The sequence below is a fragment of the Notamacropus eugenii genome, chromosome 1 (genome assembly GCF_028372415.1).
Source record: "Notamacropus eugenii isolate mMacEug1 chromosome 1, mMacEug1.pri_v2, whole genome shotgun sequence".
In the NCBI taxonomy this organism is placed as follows: domain Eukaryota; kingdom Metazoa; phylum Chordata; class Mammalia; order Diprotodontia; family Macropodidae; genus Notamacropus; species Notamacropus eugenii.
Genome location: NC_092872.1, coordinates 217618120 through 217635929, shown reverse-complemented (window position 1 = coordinate 217635929; position 17810 = coordinate 217618120). Strand labels below are relative to the sequence as shown.

The window sequence follows — 17810 nt, the reverse complement described above, 5'->3', positions numbered from 1 at the left end:
TTCAGTGAGGTTAAATGCCTATTTCATCCTGGATTCAACTCCCAGTCCCTGGGGCTCCCTGAATCTGACAGTGTTCCCAGAGAAAGGGCTGATAATCAACTGTGCGGGATATTAATGTGGACAGTACTCCTTAACTGGAATTACCTGTAAGGTACCTTCTGATATTATATGTCAATGTAATAACAGTAGGAAAATATAATATACCTTATAAATACTTATTAAACGTTGACTGTGTTTTTACATATTAGCAGAGTACAGCAGAATTAAATGCTGGGCCTCAGAATTTTCAATTTCCACATCTTTATTCTCAGGATAGCTGGACTTTCTGCCTCCTGGCATAAGTACTAAGACCATCAGACAATATTAAAAGACTTAATGTTACAGTCAAGCAAATCTGCTCTGGGTTCTCTCCAGTGCCAAATAAAGCCTAAAATATAGGTTTCTGTACAACCGTAAATGAAGGAAGGAAAATGATCTGTGACAAATGTTCCCAGGGAAAAATCAAGGATAAAGAAAGATGCTTCTACAAAATCCACATATAGAAAAGTAGTAAATCACCCAGTGAAGTTTTTGCAAAGGTATAAAAATTTATTTAATACATTGTCTGGGGTGGATTAATAAACCTGTTCCTTCTACCCTCTTCTGGGCTGTAAATTCTGACAGATATTAATTATAATTTGGTACAATACCATTACTCAATACTTACAGTACAGAGTTTACACAAGAGTCCACAAATTACCTGCTCCATCAGATGTATGGGGCTTCAGAAAATCTCTTTCAGGTCACAAATACTGAAAAGCTCAATGCTGTAAATAGGTTGCTGAGAAATAACAGCCCTTGCCATTACACCATGAGGATGAATACCAAACTTTTCCCAGACTGGTAAGTGGTATTCTGTCAGGTCACAGCAATATATGACACTAAGTTTTCTGTAACTGTTTAGATAACTAAAGGAGGAGGAAGGGTTCATTCTTTTCAATTTCCTTTTAATACATATTTGAAAGAGTATTTTCAAGAATGTTTAGGCTGGCTTTCCCTGCCTTTAATGGATCTCTAAAGAGTCTGGATATATTACTTGACCTGTGTTCAAAAACAATTGTGTGAAATCAAGCATGAAAATGGAGAATGTAGAAAACTTTGATCATTTAGGCACAATTAAATATATGTTAAAGTTACAATACCAAGTATTCCTGAAAATATTTAAGCTGCAACAGGAAAGGCATGCCATGTACACAACAATCTACAAAGACTGAGTGTACATGAACAGAATTTAGAGTTATAACCAAGTAAAAGTTACAAAAATGAATCAGACATGATTCATACATACACACACACACACACACACACACACACACACACACACACATGGAATCCTTATTGCACATCACAGTAATTGTAAGTGGCAAGCAGTTCATGCAAACTGACTAGTTACACCAGTACTTTTATATAGCCCGCCAAACCTATCGCAAGGAAGGGAAGACCTCTAGACTCATAGCTCAGGGGGACCCATGCTTATTTTTTCCAGCACAGATGGCCCAAATGGTCTTTGGTATCACTGGCTGAAGGCTCTATCTACTTCCAGCTCAGATAACCCAAACCAGGACAAGACAGACATGGAGATCCCCAATCACACTAGCTTAGGAAAAGTCAGTATCTTTGTAACAATTATCATCTCTCTTCAGTGAAAAATGAATAGTCAAGGCATAGCCAAGGGTTTGGGCTCCACAAAAGAAACTGAAAACAGAGTAGTGCCTAACTTCTTCCTATAACAAAGGAGGAAGCTAGATGGGAAAGTTCTCCTAGGGCCAGGACCATATACTTTCCCTTCTCCCTTATCCACACAGGGGGATAAACTGAGTAGTAGACTTAAGGCAAGTTCCATTAAGATACCAATATTTATTTGGGCTAACAAGTCAATGCCTGAAGATGATTAAAAAGTCCCAGGTAAGATATAATTTTGGAACATAGGGTCCAAGTGGGAGGTCTGGATTAGAGAGGAGACTCAGGAATTTAGGTATCAACAGTCACAGCACTTCAAACCGGGGGCTGACCAAAAAGGCAGCCAGAAGCCCTAAGAGAAGCAAAAAATAAAGGTAGAAGGAAGGGGCAAAGGGAGGCAGGAAGGGAAAAAGAAAGCAAGATGTAAAGCCAATGAAGATTAAAAGACAGAAAAGATAAAAAGAGGTAGAAAGAAGAAATAAGGAGTTAGAAAAGCAAAGAAGAAAAGGAAGTGGGCATACGGTACAGAAAGTAAGATGTAAAAAAGTGAAAGAAATCGAGGCATCAAACTGTACAGGCTCCAGGATTATGCTCCATAAAAGACACATGTGGAAGAATGTATTTTATGTCAAATGTAGCCCCCAAAGTCCATAGTTCACCAAAATTTTCGATTTCTTCATCCAATTCAGCAGGCTTATGCAGGTATCTTTAGCTGAAGAAGTCTCAATGAAAATCCACTAAACTTCTAGTAACAATTACATCAATGCCACATTAAAATTAGCAATAGTACCATTTTAATTTTCAAAATTTAAGGCTTCCTTTCTAGTCTCACCTAATACAATTTCCTTGTTGAATTTAAATTAACAAATAATACTGACTATCCAATTACTACATACATTAGTACTGATTAACACCAGCTTCTTCAGGTTTTAATATCTTTTGATTTGTTGGCACAGGACTCTGAGATGAGGAAACTCCCTTTCCCAAGGCCAGTTAAGCATCTTTTCAATTTAGTGTCACAGAATTTCCTTGAGCAGTGGTGCCAAACACAAATAGAAAGAGGGACCACTGCAATGTACAGAAGGATCCCTGCAGCAGCACGACTCAGAAAACCACATATTATTATCACCTATGCTTCACTGTATTTTTATTCATTTTGTTAAATATTTCAGAATTTCATTTTCTTCTGGTATTACTCGAGAGCGTGATAGGTTGAAGGTAGCTTGTGGGCCATATATTTGATACCTCTGGCCTAGTCTCTTGAGAGGTTAAGTGATCGAACAAAAGTCATGTGGTCAAAATGTGTCAGGGGCAGGACTCTAACCCAGTCTCAGCTCTGAGACCAGCTCTCTGTATACTACGCCACCCTGCAAAGAAAAATGTCAAAGTTTTTTTTTTCAATTAAATATCTGGGAATAAAAAAAATTCCTATAAATATCTTGGACTAATACTCCTGAAAACCTAAGAGATAAAAATCAAGGAAAGATCACCAGGGATTAAACCCTAGGCTCTTTAGAAGAACCAGCAGCCAGTATTGAACTGTTTGTGTTAATACATTGGCTCTATATCTAATCCCTTCCAAGATGCATACTGGCTAAATCCACCAACACTACAAACATTACCTACAAGTTCACTCTTCATGGGGATAGTTTTGTTTACAGTTCTGCACGGTGTATTCATATATCTTCCCAATCACGATATTGCTTTAGATTTCTATACAGCTAATCAATGATAGTGCTAACTACTGTTTAATTGATTTTAGTTTGACAAAAAGAGATATTATTTCCCTTTTTAGAAAACAAGTTCTACTAGCAAATCAAAATGTGGCTCAACAGGACAAGTGAAGCTTGGAGAGAGATATGACTCTTTTAGGGAATAACAAAGCACTTCACTGAATTTACCTTTCAATTGACAGAGAATAGCAAAAAGGTACCCAGAGTTCCAAAATTAATATTAAATTGTGACTTCGTAAAAACTGACTTTAAACTGGTCTATCATAAATACAGTTCTCCCATTCATACTAAGTTAATTTTCTTCTGGTTTAAATAACTAAAATTGCACAAAAGCCCTCTCTGAAATGATCAAGTACAGATTTCTCCCTTACATGAACATAATTTAATGACATGTGAAATCTATTTAATTCAGAACTGTCTTCAAATGTGCTCAGTTACATCACATAAACCTCCTGGATGCCTATAATATCCATGAGCAAAAGAAAATTCATCCACCTATCTTAATTTTAAAGAAATGCAGCTTTTATAGATGACAGAATACTTTAGGCTAATCTAAGAGGCCCCAAAGTACATGGATCAGTTTTCTAGTTAACCTGTTTCACTGAAATTTAATAAATAAGTTCACTGCCTCTTTCTTTACCATCAGTGATAAAATGAGAAGAGCATTCCTGTGCTAAAAAATTTAAAGCTAATGTAGATAGATCTATAGCATTTGTACAAAAAAATTACCTTTAAAAATGGTACTTCTTTTCTCATGAGAACACAATTCCTCATATTAGAAAAATTGTGTAATTCCTTTTAAAGATTCCAAACTGCTCCCTGACACACACAAAAATGTCTTTTTAACATCAACACTCTCTTGGTGATGCTGTCTGGTTGCTAATCAAAGACTGTGATTCCAAATGGCAACTTACTAACAATGATGATTTGGGTCAAAGACATCAACAAGGAAACACATGATTAGAAAAGGAAGAAGGCTACAAGAGTAACAAGGGTGAAGAAGAGGGATAGCTTGCAGGCTTCACAGGTACCAACAAAATGTTAAAAGCTCAACAGGAGCATTCCAGTATGTTAACTAGATCCTTGATGGAGATTTTTGGGAAGGCCCGGAGAAGAACATAAGAGGATGAGAAGCTTGGAATCTGCGGCAGTGGAAGGAGACCACAGATTTACTGAAGTATATGAAAAAGGCCAAGAATATACTTGAATTTTCTTCAGCAAATGTATCACTTAAGTCTAGAATTCATAAGCCAGCATAGATAAATATATCTTACACCCATAGTCCAAGAAGTTTCTGGACTGTGTTAAAGATGTAGCTATAATGACACCAATTTTATATTTCTTTGCCCTTCTAAATACTTTCCCCTCCAAGACCCCCTACTCCACAAAACACTACAGTCTTAATGGTCATATGCCTTTCACACATGGCGCTTAATAAACAGTGCTTGGTTACAGTTTAAAACATGTCCCTTATCTCTACTTCTGAACTGCCTTCAAATTGTTACTCAGAAGCTGCTCGAGACAAAAACAAAGACAAAAAGAATTCTTCCCACCTTATAATTAAAATTACATTTATGGTCCATGGTTATTATGCTGATGTAAAGTGAATCCATGATTCCACTGATATTTCTGGCTGATCACTGCATTCTCATTGGTAACCAAATTCTAGACACATAAAAATCAAAGAATAGGATTCTCTTCATTTTTGTCTTATTTTAAAATAAATAAAATACAAAAAAAAATAAGATAAAACAGACCCATTGATAACTTTTTTGGTAATAAAAGGTCATACTGGTTTGCAGATATTTTATACTGTGCAAGGACAGAACTATTTGGACAATAAAAGCATGGAGAAGATTCACACATCCACCTCTCAAGGCTCTGTTACATGTTACGACCGACAGCCTCTCTTCCAGGTTCAAGTTCAAAGGGGAGAGAACCTAGAAATAGATGATACTATACGAAACTGTAGAATTTAATCTGTGTTGTACTATTTTTAATGTGGAATTTTTGAAAGGAATGAAGGTCATCTGTGACATATCATACACATTAGCCTTTTAACTTTGAAAACAAGTAAGCATATTCATTTTAAATATTTTTTGGATAGAAGGATGTTTTGGGAGGAAGTCATTTTGAAAATCTAAACATTAAAAAGAAAGCAATATACTTTTAAACAGGCATGAAGCTTTGTAGCAACAACAACAAAAAAAGAATCTCATGTATAGCATGTTCTCAGGACTAAGATATGGACCAATGTGCATAATTTAGCTAAATCCCAAGATCCCTTCAATACTGTAAATGGATTAAGAGCCTTGCCGAATTTTTTAAAAATCAATTTGGCAGTTAATGTTACTGGAGACAATGTCTACTGAGTATAACCTCAGATTAAATGTTCTTGTGGTAAAAGCCAGAGATGAGAAGATGAGGATATATCTTCTCTTAAACACATCCACCAAGATGAAATTGTGACATATTTGCAGTGAAATAGACCAGTCTGGTCATATTCACAAAAGTCAGTCTGGAGAGGCTAAACACGTCAGTAGTCAAGTTAAATAAAGCTTCATGCCTTGGTATTTTAATCAGGTTATCTAACTATATTCACCTACTAAGGAGAGAAAAAATAGATTGAAAAATCAGGTCAATTTTTGGAGACTGAACACACTTTTCTTCTGAGGAGCTGGGACAATACAGAGAAAAAGGGAACAGATGCTTAGTAATATCTACAACCAGGGGGTTGTACTTAGTATCTTACTTTACAATGAAAAGTATGAAAGTTTCTAACACATTTTAAGCTTCTGCCAACCAACAAAATGTGGTAAATGATTTCAGGGAGCAGAATAAGTTGTACCAAAATATCATATGTTTACTAAAATGCCAAGTTATAGAAACATTAAGTAACCTATCCAATCTGTCAAACAATAATGTTGCCTTTATTTTTCCTTCCAAAAATACTGAGTGCACACATTTTAGAGAAAATGTCAACATGGAAGGTTTGGAATAATTGTTCAGGGGCAGATTAGTTTATTTCTATGTGAATTAAAAACTGCCTAATTTTCTACAACTATACACACAGACATGGACATAATATCAAGCAATACCCTATCTGGCAAGCTCCAATTTTAATCACACAATTACAAAATGGAAAGTACATTCTGTACAAGCTGACACCACCATTAAATCAGGAGGCCTGTTGGCAGACTTGTTGACATTGCAAGAATTCCCGGAAAGCATTAACTCTAGCATTAATAAAATAGCAGTAAGTAGACGGCGCCTCCTGGGTGATTTAAGAAATAAGGTTACTGGCCTTGTTAAGCTCCCGCTTGATTTTCTCAGGCACAAACTGATCGAGGTAGCGTCTGAAGTGAAGTGCATCAATGGCAACAATCTCTGTGCAGCGCCTCTGCCAGTCATCCCTGGAGTCAGGAGGAAAAGAAAGAGACAACACCTCTGTGAGTGAGGCCGCACAGGATTGAGGCAATACTTTTCTTCCAATTTATAAGCAATGATTTTCTCTCCCTCTTAACTACTCCCCACTTCAAAAAAATTAAAACAATGGCAATAGATACACATAATTATTGGCCAGCAAGGACTTAGCTGGTATTAACAAGTACTCCTTTCTCCTATACCAAGTTAATTCTTACAGCATTGGGTTTGTAATATTACTACCTACTGCAAAGAATATCATTCTAAGAATACAAGTATTATGCAAAACCATATAAACGATTCAGTATAATACCTTACCTCATGTACTTATTTGTCATACTGACAACAAAAAATAATTCTCCAAACAGATAATGATAGCAACACAGAGAGCAATATTGTGCATGTCAAGATGACACGGAACTAGTTAGGAAATCATTTTGAGAATCTTCTAAAATACACATATTTATATAATTTAGTATATAGAATGTATAGTATATTAAACATATTTTATACGTTACATACACTTAAAATATATTTAGCCGTAACAAAAGGAATAAATTTGGAATCTGAAGACAAGGGTTTAAATCCCAGTTCAAGTCTGTTGCAAATGAATGACCATAGGCAAATCACTTAACTTCTTTGGATCTCAGTTACTTGCCGCGCAAAATGAAGGAGTTGGATTAGACAGCCTCTAAGGTCCCTTCTAGGTCTAAATCCTGATTGTACTTGTCATACTGGGTGCAAAGTTGCGTGGTTTGTTATTACAGCACAAATAACATTTAACATTTAAAAGAGGGAAAATGTAAATAATAACAATTTTATAAAAGTGCATCTAATAAAACAATTGGTGTAATTGCATATAGAGTAGACCCAACTGAAGACAGTATATCATGAAGGAGTCCCTGGCCCAGATGGGCAATATTGGATTTAATTATCAATGCTACGACAGTGATTACTACACACACACACACACACGCACGCACACACACACACACACACACACACACACACACACACACACACACACGCGCGCGCGAGAGCGCGCGCGCGCACTGGCAGTTCTGTCAATGCTACATAAAAACTTAACTCCAGTAAAATGGTATACAGCATCCAAGATTTTGACACTGATTTTGAAAGAGAAGGGGACAAAAACAAATCCACTGGGACTTGGTCATCAAATAGTATATGATTTGGGGGCAAATACCTCTCAGTATTCTCCACATGGAAATATGAAATAACTGAGAAATAGCCAGTTTCATAGGAGAGTTATGTTGATTAACAAGCTGGTAAAGCACTTTGATTTTTAAGAACATGTCTTCACCATTTTTTAGGAATCTGAGACTGACAGGTAGTTAACTATACTTAGATATTTATATTTCTTCTGTGCTAATAAGGATAGGTTCTTTCTTGCTAAAGGTCTTTGTTTAATTTATTATCTTCCCTGCTTTTCCTCCCTTTCACTGGGAGATGAGGCATTCTGTTTTTACATCTAAGTTGAAATATGAAAGATTAAAACACAAAGATAAGCAAATAAAGTAGCCTACAAGGCTGGGAATGCCATGGGAAAAGTTTCATATTTATTTCCTTCATTCTCTGTCAACTATGCGACCACCACACATGAAGTAAGAAATATATAACAAGACTTACATTTCACTCTTATCATCATGGCTTCGGGCCCAACGGTATGTTTCTGCATAGCCTATGTATTCACTGTACTGTTCAGTACCTGAAATAATTAATTTGTTGTTATACTTTCACATGATTTTCTAATACCAGCCCTTCCTATTTCTTAAGGGAGTTTGGTTAATAAATTTATTCTTTTTCCTGGATATTTTTCACTGGCAAAAGCAAATTTTAAAAGAAAACCAGATCCTTACAGATGATCCTCTTTATCCCTAAAGATAAATAGATATAAAGAAACGAAACAAACAAACCAAAACGCTTCTGTTTATACTACCTGTATAAAAGACACAAATGAAATACACTGCTTATTCAACAAAGATGAAAATTCACTGCCTTGTAACTCCTTCGTTTTGATAAGAAACAGTTAGCAAGACATTCTTTTGTAAGTATATTTCTCCGACTTTAATTGTAGAACCTTTAGATTTGAAAAATAAATTTTATACAAATACATTCTTTGGTAAGGAAAGCTAAATTATTACTAACTCTGCAAGTTGTCTATCAATAGGCAAAGTACTTCAAGAGGTTTTTGAAAAGCATTCATCACATGAGAGAAGACAGGGAAGGACTAACACAAACTAGCACAAATTAACATTTATTTAATTAGAACTAGCATCAGCCTGTCTACAATAACATATTGATAAATAATTAACTTGGATTGGGGTTAGAGGCACAGTTGTATTGCTATTTAACTAAAAAAAATTATATTGTTTGTTCTAGCTCCTATGGATAACTCAAAAATCACCAGACTTTTCAAGATAAAATTAGAATGTACCAGTGAAAAGCTGAAAACTCTAAACAAGAGAGTCATTTTGACAAAGTATTTTCCTATGCTATATATTTCTTTTTTAAAATAGAAGAAAATAAATAAAGGCAACAGTAAAAGTTACAGAGGAAATCTGAAGATATTTGGGCCAACTGGCTTGATCTTATACCCACACCCCATGTGGAAAAAGAGTGAATCTCCTAGGTGCCAAGAGCACCCTGAAAGCCTGAAAGAGGTCCTTTCTCCTCAAGAGAATCAAAGTGCAATAAGAAGAAACATTTATGGCAAAGATATTTTTGAAAGATACAGGAAACACTGTATCCAACAACAACAACAGGAAAATAAAAGAGAGGATTAAAAAGATAATTCCGACATATTAACCAATGGATCCAAGATAAAGATCAAACATTTTGTTTTTCTGAGATCCAGGTTAACTTAAGACTTGTTTCATTAGAATTCCTTGACATTCCTTTTAATACATGGGTTAACTGAGGTTAAGTAATAGAATGATTGCTGTGATAATCAAGGTCATCTTGGGAGTCTAGCAGAATGGAATCTGGACTTGATATTTCTATGAGTTTTCAGTCTGCAAAGTACCTCATAGAGGTGAATTTGTATTTTGTTTAGGTCACATAAAGAGTTTAAGAATTTCTAACAAGACCTCATACTCCTGATTAAGAAAAGAGTTATATTAGACAGACTTAACAGCCTAAAAGGGTTAGGAGGGAACTGTTCTATCCACTGAGCTAAAGAAAACAAGCTGCAAGATTTTATGATTTTTTTTTTAACTGAATTGACAGCATTTTTTAATTAACACAGAAAATTCACTTTGAACTCCTTAATACTTCCAATTTCTCTAAATTTATTAGCAAAAAGTTAAAGTTACAGAGGCTATTTGTCTCCCTTTATGTGTTTCTGAGATATAATTCCGCTGTCCAGATTGAGAATCAGGAACCAAAGGTAATAAAATTCTAGGGTACTGTTCCACATTTTTGTCTGGTGTTCAACAAGTCACTTAGCTGTTCTATAGTCCTTAGATTTTACCTTCAAGTGGAAAATGTTTTCTAGTCAGATTCAAACAGTGAAAATTAATACTTGTCAAATTCCTAAAAATTAAAAACATGGTCCAAAACACTACAAATGATCATTTCTGTGTCTCACGTTAGGATCCAATTTTGTTTTTTCATTACTGAGGGAAAATTAGTTTTATTTCTTAGTGATGTGAGAAATTAAACACACAAATGTTTCTGAGCTAAATAAATAAATTCTTTGACTCCCTATTTAAGTAACTTTCAAATTATGCAGATTGTCCATTGTATACTGGCTTCTCTCAAATTTCTTAAAATCCAAATTTACTGATGAAGTAAAGTAGGGTAAAAATGTCCAGGTAAGAGCTAAGAAAGGGCCTGAATGACCTTACTAGAAGCTTTTTTTTTAGGGCTTACATAATTAAGGAAGAAGTTTCACTGCTAACAAGACAAGCTTTTTCCTATAAAGAAGCACCTTAAAGACTCTCAGAAACCTAGAAATAAGGAATTATACTATGGATGATCTTTTTCCACGGAGTTCACAGGAATTGTTAAGTTTTTTGGAAGTAGTATTCTCACTTCCTATTATGACAGAAGATGGGGCTCATAGTAACCAGAATTTAAAAAAAAAATGTACTGAGAAATACAGAAAAAAATCCACACACACAGTTTTGTGTTTGATAACATGACTTAGATGGAAATTATTAATTTTTACTAGCAAAATTTATGTTGATAATGTTGATGAAAGCTTTCATGTCTTTGAGCCAAAATAAGGTTAGAAAACACTGCCCAAAAAAGGTGAGAAAAGTGAAGAATTTGGGGAAAGGAACCTGAAAGGCTGATCTCCTACCTTGTTTTGACTTAGATCATTTTTATGCTATTTGACATTGCCAAGATTTTGGAAGTAAGCTGACATGAAAGAAACATAATTCCAACGTTCATGGAACAATGAAGTGGGGTATTTTCAAAGAACAAAGTGCCACATGGATTATTCTTAAAATCATCATTTTTAGGTAAGTATGTGTATGGATCAGAGACAGACAAAGGGGAAGGGAAGGAGGGAAGACAGTAGAGAAAGAGAGAAAATCAGAAGGGGGGGGTGAAAGGAGAAAGGGGAAGAAAGAGTGAGGGAAGAGGAAGAAAGAGAAGAACGTTTCAGCTATTAATTATTATAATAAAAAAGAGTTAATGCCAAAGTAATAATATTGGTGACATTCAGGAGCAATAAGTGTTTGTATTCAAGCAGCTTCTCTGGCAGTTTTGCTGAAATACTGTGGAATTTTATGCTTTCTGGGACTATCTGTTGTATCAGCAGGCAGCTGGTCCATTAAGTGATCAATATTTTACTTGACTTAAAAAAGTCTTATGGTATTCAAGTACCTGATTTCTATGCTAACAAGGTAGAAACAAAAGACTACCCATTAGGGTACAACTCCAGACCTGGTGGCGCTGGAGCAGCTGGGCAGATACTGCAGAAGGGAACATGAGAGGAAGGAGAAGTTTTGTGGGTATAGTCACCTGAAAGAACTTACACATATATTCACTATGGTTCCCCTACTGTTCATCACACAAAAACGATGTGAAGCTTGAGCGCTTTCCACTAAATCAGTATTTTCTTAACTATTAATGCTCACAGTTATCCTGCAGAGAAACTAAGAGCAAATAAGATAATAGCAAATAAAAGAAAATCACACACAGAGACCATAAAAAAAAAATCCTTGGTATCTCTGAATATCCACCTCACCTCTTTGTAAAAGGATAACATTGTCTGGATGAAAGCACTTGCCTGTTTGCATGACCTGTTTCATATTCATTAAAAAGCCTGATGCCAACCAGATGCTCCACAATGATGTCAAATTTAATTTATTTCCAATTTCTCAGACTCTTCTACAAATTCAAGCAGCACAGTCACAGCCATTAGCTCACTGAGTCAAGATACATCATTGAAGGAATGTAATTGATCAGGCAGATAGATTGTGGCACACACGGTAAAGACTCTCCTAAGCAGTGAGATGGCTGAAAGCCAGGGATCAAATACAGATGATGAAATGGCCATTTCCATTAAGGGAACATCACATCACAGATATTAATTAGGCGGCTCTATAATAAAGTAAAGTGGATTTGAAAAAAATGTGCTGAGTAAAAAGTCACCCTGGCATGTCCTTAGCTAGCAGTACCAAGATCTCAGAAGGTTAAGCACCTTAGCAGTTCTGCAAACTTACTATTTGTTTAATAAAACTATAGGTAAAATAGAAACCTAATATAACTCCCCAGAGACCCCTTTCAGCATGTGTAACGGTGGTCAAGTTCAACTCATCTTCAAAATGTGGAAAAATTTTAAGCTATTTCTTATAACATTAATAGAAGAAATCACATCTGGCAAAATTTTACCAGAAGACACTCTCTGTTATTCTAGGACTTTTTGTTACATACCTATACCAAATGAAATGAGACAGAAAAAGTTATGTCTGCACCCAGTTACATTTTACCAACAAACTCATTAATACACAAACATACATTTATGTTCCCTTTATGGAAATCTTTCCTTCTAATGCCTCATTATAATACTATGTTGTTGGAGCATATTTTAACAGTTTGCAGGCTCTGCTAAGTCCTATTAAGCTAGAAAGAATTCACATATAGGCCTCAAGTTCTACTGTAAGCCTAAGCATTCAAGGCCAAGCATTGCTACTTTTGGAGAGACTCATCACCAAAAGGTTGGCTGCAAGGTAAGGAACTTTTCTGTCACAGCAATTCATGAAAACCACCTAAGGAGGGAAGGGCTTATATATGAGTGACACAAACAAAATCACAAATTCGTAAAGTATAAATTCACCTTCAACAGTAACTAAAACCTGAAAAACGCTGGTCTATAGATGAAATCCCTGGACAATGAAATGCTATAATAATGAAAATATCTAAGTAAACAAAAAGATTGACATGTCCCAGACATTAATTTTAAAAAGTATTTGGCACAACAAAGTTTGTACTCAGTTAAAGTTTTCGGATTGGCAGTTCTCTACATTCCTTGTAATAGGATTTGCTAGAAATTCAAAGTATTTAGTCATTCATTGAATAAACATCAACTTCTTGACTTTCTTACTCTCTTCCTTCACACTTTTCTGCCTTCTTACCTACATTATTCCAGTTTATAGACAAGCAGATCCCCATGTTACCATACAAAATGGGTCATGAAGCCTAGCAGAATGAGAGGCTGAAAAGGTCTGATTTAAGCCTAGGTAAACTTCCATTCTCCTCACCTAGACTATCTTTAATCCCAAACAAAGAACTTCAAGACTTTATCTGCTAAGAGGCAAGACCTTACCAAAACAGGAATACCACTGCAGAAGAAAGAGGTCCAATAAATACAATGCAAGTTCTAAGAGTAGACCACTGGCCACACTCTGACATTTCTTTCTAACCTCAGGCAAGTCACTTCATTTTTCTTGTTTCCCATGCTATATGACAGGGTGCAATAGAGTCCTGCAAAAGATTTCACAGGAGTGGAAGTAATAATTGAGAAACAATTTCATAGTGGTTACCAAAATGATAGGGGCACCTAAGGACAAAATCTTTGGGCAGCAGGTATAAATAATTTCTCTGAGGGCTAACTGCAGATGGATCTGTGGCATAATGTGATCTTGAGAGTGTGACCTGTCAATACAAAACATTCCAAAGCCAATCCGCTAAGAGTGTAGGACTGGTTTTGCTTCAGTCCTTCAGCTTTCTTCTTTGGAAACAGCTCCATTTATGCTCAGTGAAAATCTCCAGGGCATGGGCTGTCTCTTACTGTGCTTGGTGGAAGTAACAACAAACTAATTTTTTTCTAGGGCAACTGTTAAACCTCCTAAATCTAATCTGATAAAAGCGAATAGATTCCAGAAGAAATTGGAAAACTACTTTTGTAGAAAATAGAAATATCAACTAATGGTGACTGATCATGGCTTTTACTTGAAGACTGTTTTTTATGGTGTTCTTCAGTAAGAGGCTTAAAAAGCCAAGGTGGATAGCTAGGAGTCTCTTAGGAACTCTTGAGTAATAAATGATTTCTACTTGTCTTGTCAGCTACCAGTTACTCACTTTTTAGTAGACAATTCAGAACCACACACTCCCAAATTCTATGATACAGTGACCATCTCATTTGAAAAGAAGTTTAAATGGATAATAAAATATTACTTAAAATCACAGTGTTAGAACATTTTTAACCTTTGACCTAAAACATAAACTTGGCTAAATGTTTTTGGCTCCATAATTAAATACAAATGTATTATTATTCTTATAAATACATGCTTTGGTCTTTAACCAAGAAAAAATAAATATCTGAGGCTGGGGATGAGAAATGAAAAAAAAAAAACCCCTAACTGGCTTATTACCTGTGCCTCGTGAATCTGCCATATAAAATTGTTTGAATTTTTTCAAACACTGTAATTTTTATACATCTTTCAGTATCACCTTGGATTAGTTACAAAATTAACTACGCAATTAACATATTTCACAGACTGATGATCGAACCTTTAAATATGTTAGCCATTTCCTGTAAGTACAATTACAAGGCAATTTATAAACATCCTATTTACTAATTTTCAAACCCCCAAATATAGCTAAACTATGTTACACTCATTCTATGAATGGAAAAGTTCAGAAAATGGTTAATTGAAATGATTTATTCAAGGTGTGAAATAAAGATTATAACAATTTTCAAAGCTCAAAAGTCTAAGGCTATGAATAAAGGGTGAATAAACGTTATGCTAATGCCAGGGAGCAGTTACAAACTAGATTTTTATCTCTCTTCTTTGTAGCAGGTCTTCAGGAAAAAAGGGAAAAACATCACCTAAAGACTGCAGTCTGTGTCTAGCACTAACCTGTGATGATAAGACATTCATTGTGATCCAGCACCTCTGTGATGAGTCGTGATACAATCAATTCAGGGTTGATTAAAAATCTGATTTCTTCCTGTACCAGCCCTGCACTGGTTACACCCCCTCCAACAAAGCGATTAGCAAAATCCACCTATTGGAATAATGCAGTTAGCTTTATATGCATATAAATGGCCCAAAATTCACATTAACAAAATAAGCTGCCTCTAAGGACCAATTTCCTTTTCATCCCCTCCTAAAAAAAAAAAGAATTTCCAAATCATAAACTTGACCTGGGAGGAAATATCACAAAAAGCAACAAATGAGAGGAAGGTTTTTCCCCCCAGAATATTTAAATAAGCATATTCTCCTTCATTTTGATTAGTTAACTTACCTGTTCAGTTCTCAGATTTCAAACCATTATGGAGATGAAAGCTAAGTTAAAATTCCAATCTATAATACAGGCTCTATTATAAGCCTGAATTTGGGCACCAGGAACAATATATAGAGGGAGTACTTTAATTGGAAAGCCTTATTTCTGTAGGGGTTAAGTATAGGTATTTGTACTTTTCTATCTACCTTTTTTCTCAGTTACGCTATACATATTTTACACGACTTTCATAAATTATAGCTGTCTGTATCAAACACAGCAATCAAATGCCTCGTTGTCTTACTGCACTTTTAACTTAGTGACTGACCTTTCTTCATACTTCTTCTGTAAGAAAATCTTTTAAGAGGAATTTCTGCCTTTCTGAATATAGAAACCATGGTTTGAAGGGATGTTACAAACCCTTAACTACCTCCCCCTCCAAAGAACCAAGAAACCATTTACTGTCAAAACAAAAATCAAATGCATTATCTTTTAAGGCAGTTCATGACTCTTTTATGGGAATGATATTCAAAAAAACCATGAATAAACGTGAGTTATGTCCTTCTTCAAACTAAATCAGACCATTCTGGTGGTTGGTAGTATTCACAGATGATAATAATATCTGGCATTTACATAGTGCTTTACAAATATTATCTCATTTTATCCTCCCCACAACATTAAGAGGAAGGTATTGTTAGCATTATTGTCATCGTCACTGTCATCATCATCTCCATTTCAATGTATCTTCAGATAGAAGGGTTTTTTTTTTTGCTTTTTCTATTCTATTAAGCAATTTAAAATAAAATTAGAATTTTAAGTTGTTTTTTTAAAATAGTGGAACAAAATCTTGAATTTTTATTTTATTTTATTGTGAAGGAACAAACCAACTTAGTAACTGAGGGATAGCAAAAACATAGCCTTCTACTCTAAAGGGGGCATTAGAAGAGTACTGAAATATTACCATGTCCTAAATTCTTGAAATTATTCTAATTTTACACACACACACCATGTATATATATTAAAATTTTTCCTCTAGTGTTTTAAGTCATTGCTAAAAGGAAGATAAGTCGGTGGATTTATTGAACCTTCACTTAAACATAAATTTGTACCAATCAACAAGTATTTATAGCTCATTTACAAGATACCAGTTTTTCTTCTATATCACTAATATTCTATGACTATGACTACCTGGTGGGGACTAAATTTTGCTTTTATTAGAATACAGCTCAGGAACTTTCAGAAACAGAGATTTATAACCAAGTTGAGTGTACTTTGGTATAAAATGACAAAAAAAAATTTACGATATACACCATTCATTCCTTGAGTAAAACAAGAGCACGTCTAACTTTGCACGGAAACCACCACACTCAACACAATAGGTCCAATAGCTGTGATTTTTCTTGAAATGACCTTTTAGACACTTTCTGATACTTACAAAAACTATATTAACAGGAAGTTCTTCTAATTCAGGAATATGTACAGCACAAGAAAATTAAGCACTTCCATATGTTTAGTGAGCTATTTTCCAAGTCACTCTAAAGGAACATGTTCAGTTGTTAGCTTGTCAAATATTCCTTAAGAAAAAGACAGGAATGACAATACTGCTGAGAAGTTTTGTAGTTAATGTCATTCAGCTTAATGCAATTTATACAAAATACAAGGAGGTTTCTACCACTGATGTATAAAATTATCCTGCTCTCCTGGGGCATGGTGGGAGGGAGAGCAATTAGCCACAGTAGAAGCATTTGGGCCTTTCTTTTAATCTACCTTCATTTCAGCTTAGGGTCTCACATGAGCTCCAAAGACTCATTCATCTTTAATAAATTCCAAGGAAAAGAGAAAAATTCCAACCTTAAATGTTAAATAATTCCTCTTTGAATTGAATTACAATAAAAGGTCAGCATTCCTGGGGTGCTCATTTGCAGCTGCTTCACTTATCCCAAGTGGCACGTCTACCAAAGGAGCCTCGTACCCCTGAATCTAACCCAGCTCTCTTCTTTAATCTTTTTATTACCTCTCAGATCAAGACCTCTCCAGGCCATGCACCACATATTTATCTAACAAAATCTTGGCCCTTCAATTAACTAAACTTTTTACCATCTTTAACTTTTAAATCCTTTGCCCCACTGTCCTATGGCCACTAATTCCTTTCCAAACTCCAACCCTGGACTATCCATCAACCTTCTTTATTTGCATATGGTAGTCACTTCTCTCATGGAGTGTTAAACACAGAGG

The 17810-nt window shown here is 35.2% G+C and overlaps 1 protein-coding gene across 2 annotated transcripts in view; it reads right to left on the bottom strand.

The window, feature by feature from the left end:
• PARG (poly(ADP-ribose) glycohydrolase) overlaps positions 1-17810 on the bottom strand; it is a 118758-nt gene that overhangs the window by 15888 nt on the left and 85060 nt on the right. For both annotated transcript variants that reach the window (XM_072627356.1, XM_072627364.1), the window contains 3 exons: positions 15212-15359; positions 8523-8601; positions 6757-6865 (listed from right to left, as the gene is read on the bottom strand). In XM_072627356.1, the coding sequence (XP_072483457.1) occupies positions 6757-6865; positions 8523-8601; positions 15212-15359 (336 nt within the window). The remainder of the gene's footprint in view (positions 1-6756; positions 6866-8522; positions 8602-15211; positions 15360-17810) is intronic.